Raw genomic sequence first — 27,913 nt, 5'->3', positions numbered from 1 at the left:
ACTTCTCCTTTTCCCTGTCAGGTTGCATTCTTATTTTCCTAGGTTATTTTTTTGGGGGAGGGAGGGGATCATGACAGGGGTATGGACAGAGTGAGCAGTCACATGACAGAGACAGACAAAATAAGGAGATATTCTAGTCATCTTGCCACTTGTCAGCCCCTCTGGTTAAACCCAATCAATATACCCAAATAGCACTTATTAGATAAATTTGGGTAAAAAAAATCATTTGGAGGCATATATAAGAATATTCATAGTAGCTTTTTAAAATTTTAATTTGGGGAATAACTTAAGCACTGTCTATTAGAATGATACAGGGTAGTTCACAGTATTAAAGAAAAAGCTGAAGAACTAGGTTTTTTAAAAAATTGAAACATAATTCACATACCATAAAATTCACTTTTTAAAGTGCATAATTCACTGTTTTTTTAACATATTCACCAAGTTGTACAACCATCACTACTATCTAGTTCCAAACCATTTCATCACCCCGAAATGAAACTCATATCCATTAAGTAGCTATTTCCCATTCTCTCCTTTCCCCAGCCCCTGGCAACTACTAGCCTACTTTCTGTCTCTATGAATTGCCTATTCTGAACATTTCATATAAATGGAATCATATAGTTTTCCTTTTGTGTGGCTTCTTTCACTTAGCATAATATTTTCAAGTTTCATCCATGTTGTAGTCCTCATCAAGTACTTCATTCCTTTTTCTGGCTGAATAATATTTAATTGCATTGATAGACCACATTTTGTTTATCCACGTAGTTGATTTACATTTGAGTTGTTTCTACATTTTTGGCTATTATGTATAATGCTGCTAGGAACATTCATGTACAAATTTTTGTGTGGATATATATTTTCAGTACTTTTGGCTATATACCAAATATTGGAATTGCTGGATCATGTGGTAACTTTATGTTTAATATTTTGAGGAACTGCAAAACCATTTTCCAAAAGGACTGCACCACTTTACATTCTCACAAGCAATATATGAGGGTTGCAATTTATCCACATCTTTGCCTTGATCCTTAATCATCCCCTTTTTTATTAAAGCCACCTTAGTGGGTATGAAGTGGGATTTCATGGTGATTTTGATTTGCATTACCCTAATTGCTAATGACATTGAGCATCTTTTAATATCCTTATTGGCCATTTTTATATCTTCTTGGAGCAATGTATATTCAGTTACTTTGCCCATATTTAATTAGGTTATTTGCATTTTTATTGTTGAGTTATAAGATTTCTCTATTATTATATATATATATCTTATCAGTTCTCTATAATTTATAGGGTTTTTTTCTCCCATTATGTGGGTTGTCTTTTTATTTTCTTGATATTGTCCTTGAAGCACAAAAGTTTTAAATTTTGATTAAGTAAAATTTATCATTTTTTCTGTCTTGTTGCTTTCCTTTTGGTGTTGTATCTAAGAAACCATAACCTAATCAAAGGTCACAAATATTTATACCTATATTTTCTTATAAGAAAGAAATATTTAATTATAAACATTTTTATGTTTTCTTATAAAGCTCTTTTAAGAGTTTTATAAGTTTATATCTTTCATTTAGAGCTTTGTTCCATTTTGAGTTAATTTTATACATGGTGTGAGGTAAGGGTCCAATTTGATTCTTTTTTATGTGGATACCCAGTTGTCACAATGCCTTTTTTTGAAAAGCCTGTTCCTTTCCCATTGAATTGTCTTGGCACTCTTTTTGAAAATCAATCGACCATAGTATAGCAACTTTATTATAAATGGCCACAAATCAGAAACAGCTCAATGTCCATCAACCAAAAAAAATGCATAAATAAATTGTGTCATATCCATACAATGGGGTACTACACAGCAATGGTAAGGAATGAATATTGCTACATACAGTGTAATGGATAAATCTCACAGACATTACATTGAGCAAAGAAAGCCAAAAACAAAAAAAGTGCTCTTTTTTTGAAATATTTATTTAGTTATTTATTTGGCTGCACAGGGTCTTAGTTGTGGCACGTGGGATCTTCTTTTGCCACATGCGGGATCTTTTAGTTGTGGCATGTGGGATATTTAGTTGCAGCGTGTGGGATCTAGTTCCCTGACCAGGGATCAAAACCGGGCCTCCTGCATTGGGAGCACACAGTCTTAGCCAGTGGACCACGAGGGAAATCCCAAGAGTGCTCTTATATGAATCCAATTTATATGAAGTTCAAGGACAGGTTAAACTAATAATTGTGATAGAAGCCAGAATAGAAATTGCCTGGGAGAAGGGGATTGCATTGACTGGGAAGGGGCATGAAAGGGTCTACTGAGGTAATGGAAAGGTTTTGTATCTTTATCTGGATAGTGTTTGTATGAGTATATACATATGTCAAAATCTTATAGGTCTGTCTATATTGCTGACTTATACAGCAGTTTGGAAGATTCAGACACATCTTCTGTGACATTTTAGAAGAGTGTTAGCTGCAGTTATAGGATGCTTCAGAGTAGCTCTGATTTTCTCAAAACCTAATTATTCTCTCTCACCTTCTCTTAAAATAAAAAGGCAGTACATCTACCACAGGACACTGCTGACCACAGGGAAGAACTTTACATAAGGTCTGAGTTTGTCCCTGGGTAATAATTTAACCATTATTAGACAATTTTACCCATATGCCCTGACTTCTTCAGAACAGATCAGAGTCTATGTGGCTTTCTTCTCTTTTGAAAAGGCAATTTGTTAAACTTATAATGAAAGACAGTTTAACTTGTATGCTTTGGATAAACAGTTTGACAAAAGAAGGGGAAAAAGTCCTTTGTTCATCCCCTGGGACCTGATATGGGGATTTGGCAATATGCCTGGCTTGCCTAGACACAGGTCTCAAAGCCAAAGTTAGAGGGACATGTTAAAATTCACGCCACATGATGTTTATTACATGGGAGGGGCTCTGGATACTAAACAGAATAGGGTGTCTCAGACACCCAAAGGCCAGAAACAGCTGCTATGGAGATTTCAGATGCCTATATCAGGAGCTTATCTCAAGGGCAGGACTGCTCTTTGGCTCCTGACGATGTTTTTCTGTTTTTGTGGGCAAGAGAAGGATACAGGGGAGTTGTCCAGACCAGTATGCTGGTCCTGTGCCCATGACACTTAATTCCCTTGTCATGAGGGCTGTGAGACCACTGATGGTTTTTGTTCTTAATGAGAAGATGGGGTAGGGAGGGGAGCGTACCTACTGAGGGTGACACTATGGGCCAGTAATCAAAACAACATAGGAGGGAGCATCTTCAGCTTGTGCAAAAATGGATTTTGTAGCCCACTTTCTTCTGAATGAATGCATGGGAAAGAATGGCCCAGTTGATGGTGGGAAAAGGTGCATTCAAGCAAAAATGCCAGACAGGATGACTTACCCCATCGCTATTAGGGACTTTTGAAGGAAGGAGTGATGGTCCCTCAAGGTGCACATTCACACTCTCCTCTCTTCTGACTGGAAGTACATACTTAGGACTCTCAGTACTTTGAGAAGCCACCTGAAGTTCACCTTGGCATGAGGTTAAGGAGTGAACAGAAGAATCTCACCCCACCTTTCTCTTTGAGCAGTGCAAGCCCCATGTATCAGTTACTTACATTAAGATTCATCTTTGTAGAAAACTCACTCTCTACATACTTAACTCTGTCTTATTTTGTATAACTTTTCAAATCCTTCAGAATGCTTTGATGGACCTTAGCTCATTTAATCATCCCAAGAGCTATATAAGGTAGGTGAGGAATATACTTCCCCCTTTCTTCAAATTAAGTAACTAAGGCCAGAAAAAATAAAGTGAATCATACAGGATCATAGGTTGAAAGAAGAGCCAAGTAAGTTGACCAACCATCCCAATTTACCTGAGACTGTCCCAGTTTTAACACTGAAAGTCCCATGTCCTGAGGAAGCTTCTTAGTCCTAAGCGAACCTGGATGATTGGTTACCCTATATCCAGGATAGAACCCATATCTCCCAACACTCTGACCAATGCTAGTGCCACTGCCCTATGCTATTTGTATTATGAGAACTGTTATCCGACTAGTGTTTCCTTTTCTCTACACCATAGTGTACCAGCATATTTCTTCATGCTGGGTCATTCTCCCCTCCTACCCAGGCAAGGACAGAAGCAATGACAGCTAGTTCTCCTCAAAGTTAAAGACAGTTTTGGCAAAAGGGAACCATGTTTCAGCTTTCTCATCCACAAAAGAAGGATGATAATCTCTATATTTCTTACCTCACATGGATGTTGTATGTATCAAATATAATGGGTATTAAAGTGCTTTCTAAACTGTTAATAGCTGGAAACATGTGAGAGATTGTGGTTATTCTCTACTCCCTAGGCAGAAACCAGCTCCTTGTCTTATTCTCTTTCCAGTTCAGCAAGTGTTATAACCACTGACTGTGTGAACTTTGGTGAATCCCTTAGTCTCTGTGCTTCATTTTCCTCATATGCAAAATTAGGCTAATAATAATTCTTGATATGGTTGTTTTAAAGGTTGAATTATTACTTGTAAACCATTTAAGAGTTCTTGGCACATGGTCAGTGCTATATATGCATTAGCTGTTTTGGGTTGGCTTTCTCAACCCTTATAACCCAGGATCAGAGACTAGATTAAGAGGCCCATAAACCAATTGACATGGAAGCCACTACTTACTTTGAAATCCCTTTCCACTAGTTCCCTAATTGTTATGTTCTGTACCCATAGCATTCCCACCATGGATTGCCAAGAAAATGAGTACTGGGACCAATGGGGACGGTGTGTCACTTGCCAACTCTGTGGGCCTGGACAAGAGCTCTCCAAGGTAAGTCCCCCTGGTCAGGATACTTATTTCTGTCACATCTTAGGAACCAGACTGGCAACCAAGAGAGTCCAAGATTAGGAGAGTCAGCCCCATCTGTGTCTAATCAGTTTAGTAGATAAAACAAACCAAAGATTATGACAGGGGACTTCTCTGGTGGTCCAGTGGTTAAGACTTCACCTTCCAATGCAGGGGGTGCGAGTTCGACCCCTGGTCGGGGAGCTAAGATCCCACATGCCTCAGGGCCAAAAAAACCAAAACATAAATCAGAAGCAATATTGTAACAAATTCAGTAGACTTTAAAAAAAAACGGTCCACATCAAAAAAAAAACAGAAAACAAAAATTATAACAATAGCAGTCACAGCTCCATTAAGAAGTCAACCTGGCAGCATCAGGGGCAGGGGAGGATTCCATGAGATAGTGGGGTATTTCAGAGTAAATGTGTAATACAAAGGCCTAGGAAGGCTGTTTGGTATTAGGGACATATGTCAACTAAAGCAGGGCCCACTTGCTTGGGGCTCAGGAGCCAGATATCAGGTCTTGGGAATGGGAAAGAGAGAAGAACTGAGTAGCCTGAAATGTGGTCTCTGTCTAGAGGGACTGGGCCACTGAGGAAACTGCAAGAGAGGCTTCGTTGATGGGGAACTAGTGAGGGTCTAGAATCCCAATTAGTGGTAAGGGTCAGAACAAAACCACCCACAAAGCAGGGATTTTATACACAGCCCTGGCTTGCAGAGCTGGAGCTGCTTAATTGTTCCTGCTTCAGGTCCCTGTTGGTCCCAGAACCTGGGGATGGTATTAAATTTAGGCTGCTGCTGGGAGCACAAAGGCTGGGAACAGACAGCCAGCAGATTTTTTTTTTTCACACTCATATATTTTATGCAGTCGTTCCTTAATTCAGCAATTACTTACTGAACACCTACAAAGTGGCAGGCATGGGTGTAGCCACTGTGGGTATGGTAAAACAGACAAAATTATTTGCCTTCATGAACCTTACCTTTTAATTAGTGGAGCAAACAATGAACAAGATACATACATAGATATGGAAGTATGACAAGAATTATTTACAGTGACCTGATACAGAGTGACTGGATGGCTGCTTAGATTAGGTAGCAAGGGAAGGCCTCTCTAAGGAGGTGCCTTCTGGGGAGAGGATACAGCTAGTGCAGAGTTCCAAGGTGAGAATGAGCTAGGCATGTTCAAGAAAGAGGAAGAAGGTAAGTGCAGCTGATGATTGGTGAGTGAGAGGTAGAGTAGTACATAATGAGGTCACAGAGGGAGGTATCGGCCAAACCATGGGAATCTTTAAGTTTATGATGAGAAATTTTAATTTTTTAAAAAGCACACCAGGAACCCTTTGGATGGTTTTAGGTAGGAGAGTGACATGATACTCTGACTGAAACAAAATGTATCAATTATTTAGCCCGCCTCCTTCCTACCTCCCTATTTCACAAATGAAGAGACTAAGGTCCAGGGATATTAACAGACAAGCACTAACTCTAATTTTAACTCTTTACACATAGCATTCTATACCACAGTGGGGTGCCCACATGGTTAACAAGGGATCCCAAGACCAAGGAAAAGTCTTCAGAAGTTAGGTCATGCTAGACATTAGGATGGACCCAATGGAATAAGCTACTTAGCTTGACAATTTAAAATATCACATTCATCTTCATGATCAAAAGTCTTGGCACTCCTATAAAAACAAGCTCTGAGAAGTGTTCCTGTCATGTACATGGTCATTACCTTTAAAACCATCCATATTTACAAACCTGAACTTCTCCAAGGGAGAAAAATAGGTCTTTCTGTTAAACTGCTGTTACCGAATTCTCAAAAAGTGGCCCATGATGAAATGTGCATTTGTCTAAGCACCTCTTTGGTTGTCATTTATTTCAGCACCACTAGAAAGCTCAGAAAAAATGAATGAACTGCAGTATTGTGTTCCTGCAACTGCTTTATGTAAAAACAGCTTGTACTTTTATAGCAGTCTGTATTTTGTAAAGAGCTTTCATGTGCATTATCTCATTTGGCTCTCGAGTCTCACCAAGAAGGTATTATTAGCCCCATTTTAGATGTTGAAACTGAGACTCAGAGAGCATATGTGACTTGGTCAAAGTCACAGTGGTTCAGTAAAAATTGGATACACATGGGTTTGAGTCCCAGCTTTGCTGTGGGCAAATTAGTTAATCTTTGATTAAATTAGGATGTACTAAGTTAAAAGTAACATAAAACTTACCAGTGACTTGAACCATAAACACATTTATTTATGTAATGAAATTTGGAAGCAGGGATCCTTGTGGTTGGGTGGGCAGATCAACAATATTGTCAAGGACCCAGGCTCTTTTTATCCTACATCCTGGGCACCTTGTTATTTTTTCCTCATGCTTGTGGCCTCTTGGTTACCATAACTCAAAGCATTACATCTTCACATCAGAGTCAAATTCAGGAAGAAGGAGCAGAGACAAAGTAGCATGACGTTGTTAGTGAAGAAGTATTTTCCTAGAAGCTCCCCAACAGATTTCCTTTTGTATGTTATGGGCCAGAGTTGGGCATTATAAGTATCTCAAAACTGCTGGGAGTGCTAGGACATGAATGCCTGGCAAACAAAAATGGGATTTCCATAATGGACTAAGACCAATCAAGAATCACTTCTTGGACTTCCCTGGTGGCGCAGTGGTTACGAATCCACCTGCCAATGCAGAGGACAGAGGTTCGAGCTCTGGTCCGGGAGGATCCCACATGTCACAGAGCAACCAAGCCCGTGTGCCACAACTACTGAGCCTGAGCTCTAGAGCCCACAAGCCACAACTACTGAGCCCGTGTGCCACAACTACTGAAGCCCGTGTGCCTAGAGCTCATGCTCTGCAACAACAGAAGCCACCGCAATGAGAAGCCCACACACCACAATGAAGAGGAGCCCCGCCTCGAGGCAACTAGAGAAAGCCCTCGCGAAGCAACAAAGACCCAATGCAGCCAGAAAGGAAGGAAGGGAGGGAAGGAAGGGAGAGTCAGTTCTTGAGGCTGGTCACTTTGCCACCCAGAATGAAATCAATGTTCTGTTAGTAAGGAAGAAAATGGGCAATGACTTTTGGATAAGGGGCTAACAGCATCTGACACAGTCTTGTTTTTATAATTTCTTTTATTTAGTTTCAAAGTTCACTCATATGAACCATAAACATCACTGTAAGTAAATCTTTAGAGAAAATCAACACTCTTTCCTCAGGACACATTTTTAGAAGTATAATTTTCAAGCTAAATAATGCATACAGTTTTAAGATTCCTGTAATATATTAGCAGATAACACTTGTGATTTTTTTTTACTAATTTCCACTATAATTACATTTATTTTCAACAGTTCATGGAATTCTTATATCCTAGAAGCCTAACCACACATAAATAATGTGTGTTTCTATCATCTATTAATTTTATGTCTTCCTTTGTAACATTAAATTACTAACATATGAGGACTTTATGTTAATTTTTTTTTTTTTACTGTTTTCTATTTGATAGGGGGAAATATCACCTTTTGGTGTTTGTTTATTTGCAGTTTTGTGAACCGTTTCTGTTTGCTTGTTTTTTCTGTTCTATTCATTGTTTATTGTTCATTCTTCACTCAGGTAAGGCACCTGAGTAGAAAAACAGATAGCAGAATATGGGGTATTTTAAAAATCATTTATATAATGTGTAATACTTTTAAAAATCAGAAATGGTTTTGAATTTTATTTCATTTTATCATTCATTATCTCTTGACTATCTCATGTATGTCCCTTTGATATATTAATTTGATGACATATATTAATAAATTCCAAAATTAAAGTATCTTGCATCCCGAGGATAATTTTATTGTGATTTTGGATTAAATGCCCTCTTATGTTTTATAAGTTAATATTTTATTTATAATAAATAAGTACTCAGTGCTATCAGATTCAAAACTTATATAAGAACTGTGCTAGCTTGGTAAAATTAATTAAGAAAATCAATGTTTCTCTGGTTATAAAACTGGTTAGTAGGAAAAGAGTTTTGGGGGCTTGATCATTTGAACAAATTTTCTTTGCTTCCTCATTAGGAAAGAAAATTTTCAATATAAATTTTTCATGATGATTTCTTCCTTTTTAATTTCTTAAGAAATGAAACATCTGTTTATTCAAGGAATTCTTGTTGAGGACAATTTGATAGTGTTTATCCACCATGCCAATCTCTGCTCTTAATTGGTGTACTTAAACCATTTATATTTAAGGTAATTGTTGATATGTTAGACCATTTGATCATTTTATTTTTTTCTGTTTCTTGTTCTTCCGTTTGTCTTTTCTTGCCCCCCTGTGGGTTACTCGAACATTTTTTTTTAGGATTCCATCTTGATTTATTTGTAGTGTTTTTGTACAGTTTCCTTGAAATCATTCTGGGTACAGTAAGTCACCTACAAAGTCCAAGTTGCGAACTTTCAAAGATGTGAAAATACATTCTATCAACATCAGGCGTGAGTGAAATTGAAGCTTGCTTTCCGTCTCCTATTGCTGACGATCCTTCAGCTCTACCATCTCCCACCTCCTCTCCCTCCTCCAGTCAGTAACTCTTCTTGCCTGTTCACTCAATGCCAGCCCCTGTATGCCAGCTGTTGTACTGTACTACTATACTTTTCAAGGTACTGTACTGTAAGATTCAAATGTTTTCTTTATTTTTGTGTTTGTTTGTTATGTATTATTTGTGTGAAAAGTATTATAAACCTATTACACACAGTACTATATAGTCGATTGTATTAGTTGGGTACCTAGGCTAACTTTGTTGGACTTACGAACAAATTGGACTTAATGAACATGGTCTTGGAATGGAACTCGTTCGTATGTAGGGGACTTACTGTATTACAATATACACATGTGACAACACTCTCCACTGTTATCAACATTTTACCATTTTTAGTACTGTATGGAAACATTACTTCTACTTAGGTTCCTTTACTTTCCTCACTTTCAAATATCATTGCTTTGAGTATCAGATAATTTTATGTTTTTTCTTTTAATCATTAAACAATATATAAAACTCATGAGAAGTACAGTTTATTGTATATAGCCATATTTTTGTTCTTCCAATGTTCTTTTTTTCCTTCCTGATGCTCCAAAATTCCTTCTTCTGTCATTTTATCATTTCCTTTCTGTTTGAAATTTTCTTTCTGTTTGAAGAACTCCTTTTAGCCATTCTTTAAGGGTACATCTACTAGCAACAAATTCTTTTAGTTTTCCTTTGCCTTAGAATGTCTTTATTTCATGTTAATTCCTGAAGGATGTTTTCAATGGATATAGAATTTGAACTTGTGACAGTTCTTTTCTTTCAGCACTTGAAAAACATTGACCACTTCATTCTGGCCTCCATGGCTTCAGATAGAAACCTGCTGTCATTCCTATTGGTATGGTCTTTAGTTAATGTCATTTATTTTGCAGCTACTTCCAAGATTTTTTCTGTGTCTTTAGTTTTTAGAACTTTCATTACAATGTGTATTGGTGTTCATTTCTTTGAATTTCTTCTATTTGGGAATTTCTCATCTTCTTGAATCTGTAGATCTTTTGCCAAATTTGTGAAGTATTCAACTTTTATTTCCTTGAAAATATTTTCAGACACATATTTTCCTTCTCTTTTCATGAGACTCTGATAATATAATTGTTTGATCTTTCATTGTTGTCCCACAGGTCCATGATAGCATACATTCTATTTTTGTGTCCTGAAGTTCAGTGATTCTATTATCTGTCATCTCCTCCCTACTATTGAGTTCATACAGTGAGATTTATTTTTTATTTTTATAATTTCTATCTAAAATTACATATTTTTATAATTCCTATTTCTTTTTCGAGATTTTTAATTTCTCCTTTTGTTTCAAGATAATTTGTGATTGCTTGTTGAAACATTTTATGATGCCTGCCTTAAAATCCTTGTCAGATCATTCCAACATCTGTTTCATCTAAGTGTTGGTGTCAGTTGATTGCTTTTTCTTATTCATGTTGTAGTTCCCTGATTCTTGTTATGACAGGAGATTTTTCTTTCATATTTTGGACATTTTTGTCAATTATATTAGGGGACTCAGGGTTCCAGTTAAATCTTTTACTTTAGCAGGCAGTTACCTGTTTAGGTTTATCACACAGGTCCTAGCCTACTTTTGTGAGTCTGGTTCTAACAACAATTTAATTTTCAGGGTCTTTGTGGTTGTGATTTTGGTCTGTGTGGTTTATCTGGTGCTGCTACGGCTCTCACTACTCTCTGCTGGTGCTGCCTAAGGGGTGTAAGGAATTGGGCCAGGTCACTGGTGCATCTAGATTAGAGGAAGGAAGTCTCTGAGTTGTGGGAGAAAGGATATTTCTCAGGCCAGACCACTTCCTGTGATAGGATACCACTGAAATGCACCATGGCCACACATCTCTAGGTGAGGGAGAAGTCTCAGACGACAGGACAAAGAGGCCTCTTGGACTGGTTATGTGTTGTTTTGAAATCCCCCTTGCACCCACTGCAGCCTGGTGTCTCTGTTATGGAAGAAGTTTCCCAGGATGGGTCACTTGTTGTGATACATCATTATGCCTCAAGCCTGCTTATTTGTGAAACATAGATGATAATGCACAACTTACAGAGTTTTGTGGAGAATAAACAAGAATATAAGACCACGAGAGCAGGAATCTGTCTGGTTGATTCAATTTAGTCACAACATCCAGAATAGCATCCTGACACATAGTAGTTGCTCATTAAGTATTTTCCAAATTAATGAATTGATGAATAAAATAAAGAGGCATGGCTAACACATGGTTATTCTCAATAAATGCTAGTTAGCTAGCTCTCATCATTCTCTTCTCTAGCAAGTGAGCAAGGGAGGAGTGAGGCTCATGTCTTTTTACTCCAATGCTCTTTTTCTTTTTTTATGATTGGAGTAGGGGCCCATCCTACTCCAATATAACCTCATCTTAACTAATACATCTGCAGTGACCTATTTCCAAATAAAGTCACATTCTTAGTTACTGGGGTTTAGAATTTTAACTTTTGAATTTTGGGAGGGACACAATTTAACCCGTAGCACTACCTCACTAAAGTGCTGTGTGAGGATTTGCTGTAATTATTACTAGTAAGTAGATATATGAAAGAATTACAATATAAATAATTATTATTACTATTTGAGGCCCTACTATGTGTCAGGGACTATATTGTTACACTTCCTTCTTTTTTTAAATGTTTATTTATTTATTTCTTATTAGTCATCCATTTTATACACATCAGTGCATACATGTCAATCCCAATCTCCCAATTCATCACACCACAACCCCCAGCCCCCGCCACTTTCCCCCCTTGGTGTCCATACGTTTGTTCTCTACTTCTATGTCTCAATTTCTGCTCTGCAAGCCGGTTCATCTGTACCATTTTCTAGGTTCCACATATATGCTTTAATATACGATATTTGTTTTTCTCTTTCTGACTTATTTCACTCTGTATGACAGTCTTTAGATGCATCCACGTCTCTACAAATGACCCAATTTCATTCCTTTTTATGGCTGAGTAATATCCCATTGTATATATGTATCACATCTTCTTTATCCATTCCTCTGTTGATGGATGTTTAGGTTGCTTCCATGTCCTGGCTATTGTAAATAGTGCTGCAGTGAACATTGTGGTACATGACTCCTTTTGAATTACGGCTTTCTCAGGGTATATGCCCAGTAGTGGGATTGCTGGGTTGTATGGTAGTTCTATTTTTAGTTTTTAAGGAACCTCCATACTGTTCTCCATAGTGACTGTACCAATTTATATTCCTACCAACAGTGTAGGAGTGTTCCCTTTTTTTACATCCTCTTCAGCATTTACTGTTTATAGATTTTCTGATGATCTACATTCTGACCGGTGTGAGGTGATACTTCATTGTAGTTTTGATTCACATTTCTCTAATAATTAGTGATGTTGAGCAGCTTCTCCTGTGTTTGTTGGCCATCTGTATGTCTCCTTGGGAAAAATGTAATTTTAGGCATTCTGCCCATTTTTGGATTGGGTTCTTTGTTTTTATGATATTGAGCTGCATGACCTGTTTGTATACTTTGGCAATTAATCCATTGTCAATTCTTTCATTTGCAAATATTTGGTTGACAAAAAAGTTCATTCGTGTTTTTCTGTACCATCTTATGGAAATCCCCGAACTGACATTTTGGCCAACCCAATATATTTTGTCCCATTCTGAGGGTTGTCTTTTCATTTTGTTTACGGATACCTTTGCATTGCAAAAACTTTTAAGTTTAACTAGGTCCCATTTGTTTTTCTGCTTATTATCATTACTCTACATGGTAGGTCAAAAAAGATCTTGCTGTGATTTACAACAAGCAGTGTTCTGCCTATGTTTTCCTCTAAGAGTTTTACAGGGTGTGGCCTTACATTCAGGTCTTTAATCCATTTTGAGTTTATTTTTGTGTATGGTGTTAGGGAGTGTTCTAATTTTATTCTTTTACATGTAGCTATTCAGTTTTCTCAACACCATTCTTTGAAGAGACTCTTTTCTCTCCATTGTATATTCTTGCTGCTTTGTCATCTATTAGGTGACCGTAGGTGCGTGAGTTTAACTATGGGCTGTCTATCCTGCTCCACTCATCTATAGTTTTGTTTTTGTGCCAGAACCATACTGTCTTGATGACCATAGCTTTATAGCATAGTCTGAAGTCAGGGAACCTGTTTCCTCCAACTTCATTTTTCCTTCTCAGGATTGATTTGGCTCTTCAGGGTCTTTTGTGTTTCCATACAAATTGTAAAATTTTTGAGCTAATTCAGTAAAAAATGCCATTGGTTATTTGATAGGAATTGTGCTGAATGTGTAGGTTGCTTTGTGTAGTATAGTTATTTTCACAGTATTGATTCTTCCAATCCAGGAACGTGGTATATCTCTCCATCTGTTTGTGTTGTCTTGGATTACTTTCATCAGTATCTTATAGATTTCTGAGTACAGGTCTTTTGCCTCCTTAGGTAGGTTTATTCCTAGTTATTTTATTATCTTCGCTGTGACGGTAAATGAGATTGTTTCCTTAATTCCTCTTGCTGATTTTTATTGTTAGTGTATAGGAAAGCAAGAGATTTCTGTGTATTAATTTTGTATCCTGCAACTTTACCAAATTCGTTGATGAGCTCTAGTAGTTTTCCTGTAGCATATTTATGAGTTTCAATGCATAGTATCATGTCATCAGCAAACAGGGACAGTTTTAATTCTTCTTTTCCAATTTGGATTCCTTTTACTTCTTTCTTCTCTGAGTGCCATGGTTAGGACTTCCCAAACTATGTTGAATAATAGTGGCATAAGTGGACATCCCTGTCTTGTACCTGATCCTGGAGGAAATGTTACAGTTTTTCACCACTGAAAATGATGTTTGCTGTGGGTTTTTTGTATATAGCCTTTATTATGTTGAATTAGGTTCCCTCTTTGCCAACTTTCTGGGGAGTTTTTATATAAATGGGTGTTGAGGGGGACCTTCAAGATGGCAGAGGAGTAAGAAGTGGAGATCACCTTCCTCCCAAGAAATACATCAAAAAATACATCTACATGTGGAAAAACTCCTACAGAACACCTACTGGACACTGGCAGAAGTCCTCAGACTTCCCAAAAGGCAAGAAACTCCCCACGTACCTGGGTAGGGCCAAAGAAAAAAGGAAAAACAGAGACAAAAGAATAGGGACGGGACCTGCACTTCTGAGAGGGAGTTGTGAAGGAGGAAAAGTTTCCACACACAAGGAAGCCCCTTCACTGGTGGAGACGAGGGGTGGAGGGGGGATGAGCATCGAGGCATGGAGGAGAGCACAGCAACAGGGGTGCAGAGGGCAAAGTGGAGAGATTCCCACACAGAGGATTGGAACTGACCAGCACTCACCAGCCTGCAAGGCTTGTCTGCTCACCCAGTGGGGCTGGTGGGGGCTGGGAGCTGAGGCACAGGGTTCGGAGTTCAGATCCCAGGGAGTGGACTGGGGTTGGCTGCATGAACACAGCCTGAAGGGGGCTAGTGCACCACAGCTAGCTGGGAGGGAGTCCAGGAAAAAGTCTGGACCTGCCTAAGAGGCAAGAGACCATTGTTTTGGGGTGTGCAAGGAGAGGGGATTCAGAGCACATCCTAAAAGAGCTCCAGAGACAGGCGTAAGTTGCAGCTATCAGCACAAACACCAAAGAAGGGCATGAAATGCTAAGGCTGCTGTTGGAGCCACCAAGTAGCCTGTATGCAAGCACAGGTCACTAGCCACACCTCCATTCCCGGGAGCCTGTGCAGCCCTATATGCCAGGGTCCCGTGATCCAGGGACAACTTCCCTGGGAGAACACATGGCGTGCCTCAGGCTGTTGCAACATCATACTGGCCTCTGCTGCCCCAGGCTCGCCCCGCATTCCATACCCCTCCCTCCACCCGGCCCAAGTGAGCCAGAGCCACCTAATCAGCTGCTACTTTAACCCCGTCCTGTCTGGGCGGAAAATAAACACCCTCAGGTGACCTTCACACAGAGGTGGGGCGAAATCCAAAGCTGAAACCCAGGATATGTGCAAACAAAGATGAGAAAAGGAAATTACTCCCAGCAGCCTCAGGAACACCAGAATAAATCTCCACAATCAACTTCATGTACCCTGTATCTCTGGAATACCTGAATAGACAATGAAGCATCCCAAAATTCAGGGGGTGGACTTTGGGGGCAAATGTAGACTGGGGGTTTGCATTCTGCATCTAATTTGTTTCTGGTTTTATGTTTATCTTAGTTTAATACTTAGAGATTATTATTACCTGTAGATTTGTTTATTGATTTCTTTGCTCTCTATCTTTATATATATATATATATATTTTTTTCCTTTTCTCTTTTGGTGAGTGTGTATATGCATGCTTCTTTGTATGATTTTGTCTGTACAGCTTTACTTTTACCACTTCTCCTAGGGTTCTCTCTTTCCTTTTTTTTGTTTGGTATTTTTTTTTCATAGAGTCTTTAGTGCTTGTTATCACTGGTGAATTTCTCTTTTGGTTTGGTTGCTCTGTTTCTTTTTTTTTAATTAGTTTTTTTATTTTTTGCTTTAAATAATATTTTAATTTTAATAATTTTGTTTCTTTTCTTTTCTTTCTTTCCTTCTTTCTTTTTTCTTCTCCATTTTCTTCTGAGCCGTGTGGCTGACAGGGTCTTGGTGGTCCAACTGGGTGTCAGGGCTGAGCTTCAGAGGTTGGAGATCTGAGTTCAGGATACTGGTCCACCAGCAACCTCTTGGCCCCATGTAATATCAAATGGCAAAAGCTTTCCCAGAGACCTCCATCTCAACGCTAAAATCCAGCTCCAGTCGATGACAAGCAAACTACAGTGATGGACACCTTATGCCAAACAACTAGCAAGACAAGAACACAACACCACCCAATAACAGAGAGGATGCCTAAAATCACAGTGCACAGACACCCCAAAACACACCACCAGACGTGGTCATGCCCACCAGAAAGACAAGATCCAGCCTCATCCACCAGAACACAGGCACCAGTCCCTTCCACCAGGAAGGCTACACAACACACTGAACCAGAATTAGCCACTGGGGACAGACACCAAGACCAACAGGAACTACGAACATGCAGCCTGCGAAAAGGGGACCCCAAACACAGTAAGTTAAATAAAAGGAGAAGATAAATATGCAGCAGATGAAGGAGCAAGGTAAAAACCTACCAGAACAAACAAATGAATAGGAAATAAGCAGGCTACCTGAAACAGAATTCAGAGTAATGATAGTAAAGATGATCCAAAATCTTGGAAATAGAATGGAGAAAATACAAGAAACGTTTAACAAGGACCTAGAAGAACTAAAGAGCAAACAAACAATAAAGAATAACACAATAAATGAAATTAAAAATTCTCCAGAAGGAATCAATAGAAGAATAAACGAGGCAGAAGAACAGATAAGTGACCTGGAAGATAAAATAGTGGAAATAACTACTGCAGGGCAGAATAAAGGAAAAAGAATGAAAATAATTGAGGAAAGTCTCAGAGACATCTGGGACAACATTAAACATGCAAAAATTTGAATTATAGGGGTCCCAGAAGAAAAAGAGGGAAAAAACGGGACTGAGAAAATATTTGAAGAGATTATAGTTGAAACCTTCTCTAATGTGGGAAAGGAAATAGTCAAGTCCAGGAAGTGCAGAGAGTCCCATACAGGATAAATCCAAGGAGAAACATGCCAAGACATATATTAATCAAACTATCAAAAAATAAATATAAAGGAAAAATATTTAAAGCAGCAAGGAAAAAGCAACAATTAACATACAAGGGAATCCCCATAAGGTTAACAGCTGATCTTTCACCAGAAATTCTGCAAGCCAGAAGGGAGTGGCAGGACATATTTAAAGTGATGAAAGGGAAATGCCTACAACCAAGATTACGCTAACCAGCAAGTATCTCACTCAGATTCGATGGAGAAATTAAAAGCTTTACAGACAAGCCAAAGCTAAGAGAATACATCATCACCAAACCAGCCTTACATCAAATGCTAAAGAAACTTCTCTAGACAGGAAACACAAGACAAGAAAAAGACTTACAATAACAAACCTAAAACAATTAAGAAAATAGTAATAGCATATGTATATGTATATGTATGTATGATTCACTTTGTTATAAAGCAGAAATTAACACACCATTGTAAAGCAATTATACTTCAATAAAGATGATTAAAAAAAGAAAATGGTAATAAGAACATATATAGATACTTACCTTAAATGTAAATGGATTAAATGCTCCAACCAAAGACCTAGACTGGCTGATTGGATACAAAAACAAGACCTGTACGTATGCTGTCTACAAGAGACCCACTTTTGTCCTAGGGACACATACAGACTGAAAGTGAAAGGACGGAAAAAGATATTCCATGAAAATGGAAATCAAAAGACAGGTGGAGGAGAAATTCTCATATCAGACAAAATAGTTTTAAAATAAAGACTATTACAAGAGACAAAGAAGGACACTGCATAATGATCAAGGGATCAATCCAAGAAGAAGATATAACAATTGTAAACATTTATGCACCCAACACAGGAGCACTTCAATACATAAGGCAAATGCTATCAGCCATAAAAGGGGTAATCAAAAGTAACACAATGATAGTAGGGGACTTTAAGTCCCCACTTTCACCAATAAACAGATCATCCAAAAAGAAAATAAATAGGGAAACACAAGCTTTAAATGATACATTAAACAAGATGGACTTAATTGTTGATTATAGGACATTCCATCCAAAAACAGTAGATTACACTTTCTTCTCAAGTGCTCATGGAACATTCTCCAGGATAGATCATATCGTGGTTCACAAATCAAACCTTGGTAAATTTAAGAAAATTGAAATCGTATCAAGTATCTTTTCTGACCACAACGTTATGAGACTAGATTTCAATTACAGGAAAAACACTGTAAAAGATACAAACACGTGGAGGCTAAACAATACACTACTTAATAACCAAGAGATCACTGAGGAAATCAAAAAAATAACTAGAAACAAATAACAATGAAAACACAAAGACCCAAAACCTATGGGATGCACCAAAAGCAGTTCTAAGAGGGAAGTTTACAGCATTAAAAACCTACCTCAAGAAACAAGAAACATCTCAAATAAACAAGCTGACTTTACACCTAAAACAATTAGAGAAAGAAGAACAAAAAAACCCCAATGTTAACAGAAGGAAAGAAATCATAAATATCAGATCAGAAATAAATGATAAAGAAATGAAGGAAACGATAGCAAAGATCAATAAAACTAAAAGCTGGTTCTTTGAGAAGATAAACAAAATTGATAAACCCTTACCCAGACTCATCAAGAAAAAAAGGGAGAAGACTCAAATCAATAGAATTAGAAAAGAAAAAGGAGAAGTAACAACTGACACTGCAGAAATACAAAGGATCATGAGAGATTACTACAAGCAACTATATGCCAATAAAATGGACAACCTGGAAGAAATGGACAAATGCTTAGAAAAGCACAACCTTCCGAGACTGAACCAGGAAGAAATAGAAAATATAAACAGACCATACAGAAGCACTGAAATTGAGACTGTGACTAAAAATCTTCCAACAAACAAAAGCCCAGTATCAGATGGCTTCACAGGCGAATTCTATCAAACATTAAGAGAAGAGCTAACAACTATCCTTCTCAAACTCTTCCAAAATATAGAAGAGGGAGGAACACTCCCAAACTCATTCTGTGAGGCCAACATCACCCTAATACCAAAACCAGACAAAGATGTCACAAAGAAAGAAAACTACAGGCCAATATCACTGATGAACATAGATGCAAAAATCCTCAACAAAATGCTAGCAAACAGAATCCAACAGCATATTAATGGATCATACACCATGATCAAGTGGGGTTTATCCCAGGAATGCAAGGATTCTTCAATATACACAAATCAGTCAATATGATAAACCATATTAACAAACTGAAGAAGAAAAACCCTATTATCCTCTCAATAGATGCAGAAAAAGCTTTTGACAAATTCAACACCTATGTATGATAAAGACCTTCTAGAAAGTAGGCATAGAGGGAACTTACCTCAACATAAGAAAGGCCATATATGGCAAACCCACAGCCACCATTGTTCTCAATGGTGAAAAACTGAAACCCTTGCCACTAATGCTCCCATTCTGAGGGTTGTCTTTTTGTCTTGTTTATGGTATCCTATGCTGTGCAAAAACTTTTAAGTTTCCTTATGTCCCATTTATTTATTTTTGTTATTTCCATTTCTCTAGGATGTGGGTCAAAAAGTATCTTGCTGTGATTTATGTCATAGAGTGTTCTGCCTGTGTTTTCCTCTAAGAGTTTTATAGTGTCTGTCCTTACATTTAGGTCTTTGATCCATTTTGAGTTTATTTTTGTGTATGGTGTTAGGGAGTGTTCTAATTCCATTCTTTTACATGTAGCTGTCTAGTTTTCTGAGCACCGCTTATTGAAGAAGCAGTCTTTTCTCCATTGAATATTCTTGCCTCTTTTATCAAAGATAAAGTGACCATATGTGTGTGCATTTACCTCTGGGATTTCTTTCCTGTTCCATTTTTGTTTTTCTGCCAGTACCAAACTGTCTTGATTACTGTAGCTTTGTAGTACAGTCTGAAGTCCAGGAGCCTGATTTCTCCAGCTCTGTTTAGCTTTCTCAACTTTGCTTTGGCTATTCGAGGTCTTTTGTGTTTCCATACAAATTGTGAACTTTTTTGTTCTAGTTCTGTGAAAAATGTCATTGGTAGTTTGATAGGCATTACATTGAATCTGTAGATTGCTTTGGGTAGTATAGTCATTTTCACAATGTTGATTCTTCCAATCAAAGAACATGGTATGTCTCCCCATCTGTTTGTATCATCTTATTTCTTTCATCAGTGTCTTATAGTTTTCTGCATACAGGTCTTTTGTCTCCTTGGGTAGGTTTATTCCTACGTGTTTTATTCTTTTTTGTTGCAATGGTAAATGGGAGCATTTCCTTAATTTCTCTTCCAAATTTTTCATCACTTTAGTTTATATGAATGCAAGAGATTTATGTGCATTAATTTTGTATCCTGCTACTCTACCAAACTCACTGATTATCTCTAGTAGTTTTCTGGTAGCGTCTTTCGGATTCTCTATGTATAATGTCATGTCATCTGCAAACATTGAGTTTTCCTTCTTCTTTTCGGAATTGGATTCCTTTTATTTCTTTTTCTTCTCTGATTGCTGTGACTAAAACTTCCAAAACTATGTTGAATAATAGTGGTGAGAGTGGACAACCTTGTGTTGTTCCTGATCTCAGTGGAAATGGTTTCAATTTTTCACCATTGATATCGATGTTGGCTGTGGGTTTGTCATATATGGCCTTTATTATGGTGAGTTAAGTTCCCTCTATGCCTACTTCCTGGAGTGTTTTTACAAAAATTGGGTGTTGAATTTTGTGGAAAGTTTTTCTGCATCTACTGAAATGATCATATGGTTTTTCTCCTTCAATTTGTTAATATGGTTTATCACATTGATTGATTTGGTATATTGCAGAATCCTTGCATTCCTGGGATAAACCCCACTTGATCATGGTATATTATCCTTTTGCTGTGTTGTTGGATTCTGTTTCCTAGTATTTAGTTGAGGATTTTTGCATCTATGTTCATCAGTGATATTGGCCTGTAGTTTTCTTTTTTGGGTCATCTTTGTCTGGTTTTGGTATCAGGGTGATTGTGGCCTCATAGAATGAGTGTGGGAGTGTTCCTCCCTCTGCTAGATTTTAGAAGAGTTTGAGAATTATAGGTGTTATCTCTTCTCTAAGTGTTTGATAGAATTCGCCTGTCAAGTCACCTGGTGCTGGGCTTTTGTTTGTTGGAATATTTTTAATCAGTTTCAATTTCAGTGTTTGTGATTGGTCTGTTTATATTTTCTATTTCTTCCTGGTTCAGTCTTGGAAGGTTGTGCTTTTTTAAAAATTAGTCCATTTTTTCCAGGTCGTCTATTTTATTGGCGTATAGTTGCTGGTAATAATCTCTCATGATCCTTTGTATTTCTGCAATGACAGTTGTTACCTCTCCTTTTTCATTTCTACTTCTATTGATTTGAGTCTTCTCACTTTTATTTGTAATGAGTCTGGCTAATGGTTTATCAATTTTGTTTATCTTCTCAAAGAACCAGATTTTAGTTTTATTGGTCTTTGCTATCCTTTCCTTCATTTCTTTTTCATTTATTTCTGTTCTGATCTTTATTTCTTTCCTTCTGCTAACTTTGGGGTTTTTTTGTTCTTCTTTCTCTAATTCCTTTATGTGTATGGTTAGGTTGTTTATTTGAGATGTTTCTTGTTTCTGGAGGTAGGATTGTATTATATAACCTTCCCTCTTAGAACTGCTTTTGCTGCATCACATAGGTTTTGGATCATCGTGTTTTCATTGTCATTTGTTGCTAGGTATTTTCTGATTTCCTCTTTGATTTCTTCAGTGATCTCTTGGTTATTTAGTAATGTATTGTTTAGCCTCCATGTGTTTGTTTTTTTTACATATTTTTTCCTGTAATTGATATCTAGGCTCATAGCGTTGTGGTCAGAAAAGATACTTGATACGATTTCAATTTTCCTAAAATTACCAAGGCTTCTTTTGTGACCCAGGATATGATCTGTCTTGGAGAATGTTCCATGAGCCCTTGACAAGAAAGTGTAATCTGCTGTTTTTGTTTGGAATGTCCTATAAATATCAATTAAGTCCATTTTGTTTAATGTATCATTTAAGGCTTGTGTTTCCTTATTTATTTTCCTTTTGGATGATCTGTCCATTGGTGAAATTGGGGTGTTAATATCCCCTACTATTATTGTGTTACTGTCATTTTCCCCTTTTATGGCTGTTAGCATTTGCCTTATGTATTGAGGTGCTCCTATGTTGGGTGCATAAATATTTACAATTGTTATATCTTTTTCTTGGATTTATCCCTTGATCATTATATAGTTTCCTTCTTTACCTCTTGTAATGGTCTTTATTTTAAAGTCTATTTTGTCTGATATGAGAATTGCTACTCCAGCTGTCTTTTGATTTCCATTTTCATGGAGTATCTTTTTCCATCCCTTCACTTTCAGTCTGTATGTGTCCCTAGGACTAAAGTGGGTCTCTTGTAGACAGCATACGTACAGGTCTTGTTTTTGTATCCATTCAGACAGTCTATGTCTTTTGGTGGGAGGATTTAATCCATTTATATTTAAGGTAGTTATCGATATATATGTTCCTATTACCATTTTCTTAATTGTTTTGTGTTTGTTATTGTAATTCTTTTCCTTGTCTTGTGTTTCCTGCTTAGAGAAGTTCCTTTAGCATTTGTTGTAGGGCTCATTTGGTGTTGCTGAATTCTCTTAGCTTTTGCTTGTTTCTAAAGTTTTTAATTTCTCCTTCAAATCTGAATGATTTCCTTGCTCTGTTGAGAAACCTTGGCTGTAGGTTGTTCTCTTTCATCACTTTAATTATGTCCTATCACTCCTTTCTAGCTTGCATAGTTTTTGCTGAAAGTTTCACTGTTTACCTTATGGGAATTCCCTTGTATGTTAATTGTTGCTTTTCCCTTGCTGCTATTAATGTTTTTTCTTTGTATTTAATTTTTGATAGTTTGATTAATATGTGTCTGGTGTGTTTGTCCTTGGATTTATCCTGTATGGACTCTCTCCCTTTCCTGGACTTGACTGAGTATTTCCTTACCTATATTGTGGAATTTTTCAAGTATAATCTCCTCAAATATTTTCTCAGTCCCTTTTTTTTTCTCTCTTCTTCTTCTGGGACCCCTATAATTCGAATATTGGTATATTTAATGTTGTCACAAAGGTCTCTGAGCTTGTCCTCAGTTCTTTTCATTCTTTTTTCTTTATTCTGCTCTGCAGTAGTTATTTCCACTATTTTATCTTCCAAGTCACTTATCCATTCTTTTACCCCAGTTATTCTGCTATTGATTCCTTCTAGAGAATTTTTAATTTCATTTATTTTGTTGTTCATCTTTTTTTGTTTGCTCTTTAGTTCTTCTCTGTCCTTGTTAAATGTTTCTGTATTTTCTCCATTCTATTTCCAAGATTTTGGATCATCTTTTCTACCATTATTCTGAATTCTTTTTCAGGTAGACTGCCTATTTCCTCTTTATTTGTTTAGTCTAGTGGGTTTTTACCTTGCTCCTTCATCTGCTGTGAATTTCTCTGTCTTCTCATTTTGCATAACCTATTGCATTTGGGGTCTCTGTTTCACAGGCTGCAGGTTCATTACTTCCCTTTGTTTTTAGTGTCTACTCCCAGTGGGTAAATTTGGTTCAGTGGGTTTTGTAGGCTTTCTGGTGGAGGGGAGTGGTGCCTGTGTTCTGGTGGATGAGTCTGGATCTTTTCTTTCTGGTGGGCAGGAACACGTCCTGTGGTGTGTTTTGGGGTGTTTGTGAAGTTTTTATGATTTTAGGCAGCCTCTCTTTTAATGGGTGGGTTTGTGTTCCTGTCTTGCTAGTTGTTTGGAATAGGGTGTCCTGCACTGTAGCTTGCTGTTCATTGAGTGGAGCTGGGTCTTAGCATTGAGAGGGAGATCTCTGGGAGAGCTTTCACCATTTTATATTATGTGGGGCCAGGAGGTCTCTGGTGGACCAGTGTCCTGAACTCACCTCTCCCACCTCAGAGGCTCAGGCCTGACCCCCTACCAGAGCACCAAGATCCTGTCAGCCACACGGGTCAGAAGAAAAGGGAGAAAAAAAGAAAGAAAATAAATAAAATAAAATTAAAAAAAATAAAGTTATTAAAATAGAAAATAATTATTAAAAATAAAAAATAATAAAGAAAGAGAAAGAAAGAAGAGAGCAACCACATCAAAAAAACAAATCCTCCAATGATAACAAGTGCTAGAAACTATACTAAAAAGAAAAAACAAAATAAAAATAACGGACAGTCAGAACCCTAGTACAAATTGCAAAAGAAAAGCTTTTGGGAAGTCTGAGGTCTTCTGCCAGCATTCATTAGGTGTTCTGTAAGAGTTGTTCCACATTTAGTTGTAATTTTTATGTATTTGTGGGGAGGAAGGTGACCTCCACATCTTAATCCTCTGCCATCTTGAAGGCTCCTTCTTCAAATCCAAACACAGCCTCTCTGCACATTCCGAGTTTGTATACTGCAGGGAGGCATTCCTTGTTCCTGGTATCTGTGCCCCTTTTCAGGTTTTATCTTTTTTAATAAAGCATATAAGTGCTGGGTGATAAGAAAAAAATTTTGGAATTCAATTTTGACAGTAGCCAGCTAACCCAATAAAACCTCATAATTGACACTTAGTTTTAGGTTTTGGGAACCTCAGGATTCCATGAAGCCTACATAGATCCAAATGTAGTCATTGTTCAGAGATCAGGTGCCCTAAATATCCAACCTGAGTTTGATCAAACTGCAATTTTTCTTTCGAGAGTTTATGGTCCCTTTAAGGCGAAAAGTTTTAACAGATGTATGCTGTCTTCGTGTGAAGAGGTTTGAGCAGGAGAGCATAGAAGCAAATCATCTATATATTGTAACAACTTCAAACCTGTAGAAAACTTTGTATCATCCACATCAGCTTTCAAGATTTGTGAAAATTAAGAGGCACTTACTGGGAATTCCCTGGTTGTTCAGTGGTTAGGACTCCATGCTTTCACTGCTGAGGACATGGGTTCAATCACTGGTCCAGGAAATAAGATTCCACAAGCCACATGGTGTGGCCAAAAAAAGAAAGAAAAAAAAGGAAACCCTGGAGCTTTACTGTCCAGATGTATTGTCATCCTTCCCAGGTGAAGGCAGAAAAATATTGGCTAGCCTTATCAACTGGAATACTGAAAAATGTACTGCATAGATCAATTATGGTGAAAATTTTTCCTTCTGTTAGAATGGATGTTAGTAATGTATGGGGGTAGGAACAACAGGGTGTTGAGCGATAATGTTGTTTATTGCTCAGACGTCCTGGACATACCACCTTGGGTTTTCTCAAAGGTAAAATAGGAGTATTACAGAAACTAGTGCAAGGTATAATGAGGCCCTGAGCCTTGAAACCTTCTTTTATGGGCTTTATACCTTGAAGTGCTTCTTTACTTATAGGGTATTAATTAATTCTAGGGAGAGGTTTTGAGGGATCTATATGAGTCTTGATGGGAGGTGCACTGTGTATTTTGGCAATATCAGTTGGATATTTTGACCATAAGAAGGGTTGGAATTGGCTCAATAAGGACAAATTATCAGTGTCTCCAGAACCAGCTCAAGTACCATCAGAGACAGAGAAAATGAAAGATGTTGAAGGGTCATTTAATTTATCTGGTTGGCTATCTTCATTGCTACTGTCAAATTCTAGAATTATTTCCCCCTTCTGGTAGAAAGAAATTCCAGCATGATACTTTTCTAAAAAGTCTCACCTGATAAATGGATATGGGCGGAGGGACTAAGGAGAAAACAGTGGTTATCTCTCAAGGGGCCTAATCAAGATGGACTGGGTTCAGAGACAGGAACCTTTTGCGGTTCACTAGAAATCTTCCTTATTTGAACTATTTTAGTATTCCGAGGCAGGAGCTGCTTTATAGCAGTGGGGTTGAACACTGAAAGTGTGACTCCAGTGTCAATAAGGACAGTAAGAGATTCATTCCCAATGTGGAGAGTTGTTTATCTGCCAATTAAGAGGAAGGATTGGGAGGAGCCCCTGTAGATCCTTGGAGCCCCAATTTTTCAGAAATGGGAGGGCAGTGGAAATTCTGGTTAGAGGGCTGAAGGCACCTAAAGTGCTTAAGTTTGTGATAATCTTTTTGCCAATGTCCTGGCTCTTTGCAGTAATAGCTGAAACTAAGAGGTTTTTTTGTTTGTTCGTTTTGTTTAGGGTCCTTCATTTGTCAGAGTTGAAAATTAAGAATTTTAGCAGTTTTTCATTTAGTGACACATCTAGGGTGCAAGCAAGCTTAAGCCAGATTAACCTAATCTAAGGTAGACATAGTTTCCCATTCCACCCTGCTCCTTTTAACTAAAAGAGAAAGATCCTGTTTCAGCCCATTAGTAAACACACAATTAAAACCTACCCAATTATATTTAATACCTGAAGGAAGCCCAGAATTTCCTTTGAAAATAGTCTTAAGTAAATTATAATAGTCGTGAACAGGTTCACTAGATTTTTGTCTGCCACCCTGAATTTTGTTTCAATCAATAGGCTTAGGGAAAGCTACTGTAATTGCTCACTGGAGTTCTCCAGCAAATGTTTTAGCCTCTTGCCAAAAGTTAGGGGTTTACTTTTCTAAATCTTTTTCAAGACTTTACCATCCGGCAAGTTTATCCAGTGTTTGGCTTGACCCTCACCAACAAACATGTGGACTAACTGATACAGATCTGAAAAACCAGGTTAGTAAGTTTGAATAACTATGTTAAATTCATCAGCAAACCTGGGGGGTTTGTTTGGATCAGAAGACTTAACTTTAAAGGGGCAGGTTCTAATAGGTTCAGAGGAGGAAGGAGCAGGGAGAGATTTAAGAAAAACGGGAAGTTCAGCAAGAGAATTAGAAAGAGGAATAGAGGGTATAGAGGATATAGAGGAAATGGAGGCAGTCCATAAGGGAAGGAGGAAGATGGCACCAGAGGTAGGGTTTGAGCACATCCAGGGATGGAAGATGGAGGAGCGGAAAGAGAGGCCTTAGAAGCCATTTTGTCTTTCTTCAATAGTTTGTTTGCCTCAGTTATTTTAAAAATTTTTATTTTGCAATGAGGCAATTTTAGATTCCTATGATCACATTTGGAAGCTTCAAAATACCAATTAAAATAGGTGTGCTATTCACTTTTGACAATTTTAGAGCCATGGCTTTCAATTCCGTTTTAAGAAAAATATGTTTGGGGAGTTCAAAAGTTCCCCATAATGGCCATCAGTGTTCTAAATTAAGTTGATCCATTTAGTTAGAAATGCACATGGGGAGGAACTGCAGTTTTTAAACATTAAACTGGCTAGGATCCCTGAAGTAGGGGCATACTCAACGCATTATATGACTGGGATCCCATTTCGTAGAGATTTTTTTTCTCTAGAGCAAAGGGGAAAAAATCCTAAACAGCACAGTTCCAATAGGAAAAACAGCCCAGTTCCAAAGGAACTGGACCAAAGGCTTAGCAGCACAGTTCCAATAGGAACAGACTGCTTCCAAAAGGAATTAGAGCAAAAGCTAGCACAGTTCCAGTAGGGACAGCCTGATTTCAAAGAGTCAGTCCAAAGTGCCAAACAAGTGCTAACAGAAAGGCCAAAGCCTTTAACAGAAAAATCAAAGCTTTCAACAAATATTTCTGTATATTAATTTTGTATCCTGCAACTTTAATGAATTTGTTGATGAACTCTAATAGTTTTTTGGTGGCATATTTAAGATTTTTGATATATATATGTTATCATGTCATTCGTATACAGTGACAGTTTTACTTCTTCTTTTCCAGTTTTATTTCTTTTTCTTTTCTGATTGCTGTGTATAGGACTTCCAATACTATGTTGAATAAAAGGAGTGAGAGTGAGCATCCTTGTGTTGTTCCTGATCTTAGAGGAAAAGTTTTCAGTTTTCACCACTGAGTATGATATTAGCTGTGGGCTTATCATATATAACTGTGTTGAGGTATGTTCCCTCTCTACCCATCTTGTTGATTTTTTTTTCATAAGTAGATGTTTAATTTGTCAAAATGTTCTTC

The 27,913-nt window shown here is 37.6% G+C and overlaps 1 protein-coding gene across 8 annotated transcripts in view; it reads left to right on the top strand.

Moving 5' to 3' along the window:
• The window catches only part of EDA2R (ectodysplasin A2 receptor), a 163,559-nt gene that overhangs the window by 85,185 nt on the left and 50,461 nt on the right, over positions 1-27,913 (top strand). For all 8 annotated transcript variants that reach the window (XM_082376698.1, XM_082376694.1, XM_082376697.1 and 5 more), the window contains one exon: positions 4,692-4,788. In XM_082376698.1, coding sequence (XP_082232824.1) covers positions 4,718-4,788 — 71 coding nt within the window. In that variant the 5' untranslated portion in view covers positions 4,692-4,717. The remainder of the gene's footprint in view (positions 1-4,691; positions 4,789-27,913) is intronic.

Source organism: Balaenoptera borealis, assembly GCF_965194805.1.
Source record: "Balaenoptera borealis genome assembly, chromosome: X".
NCBI lineage: Eukaryota > Metazoa > Chordata > Mammalia > Artiodactyla > Balaenopteridae > Balaenoptera > Balaenoptera borealis.
Note: the sequence above shows the minus strand (reverse complement) of the source record. Positions and strands in the feature narration are given on the sequence as shown.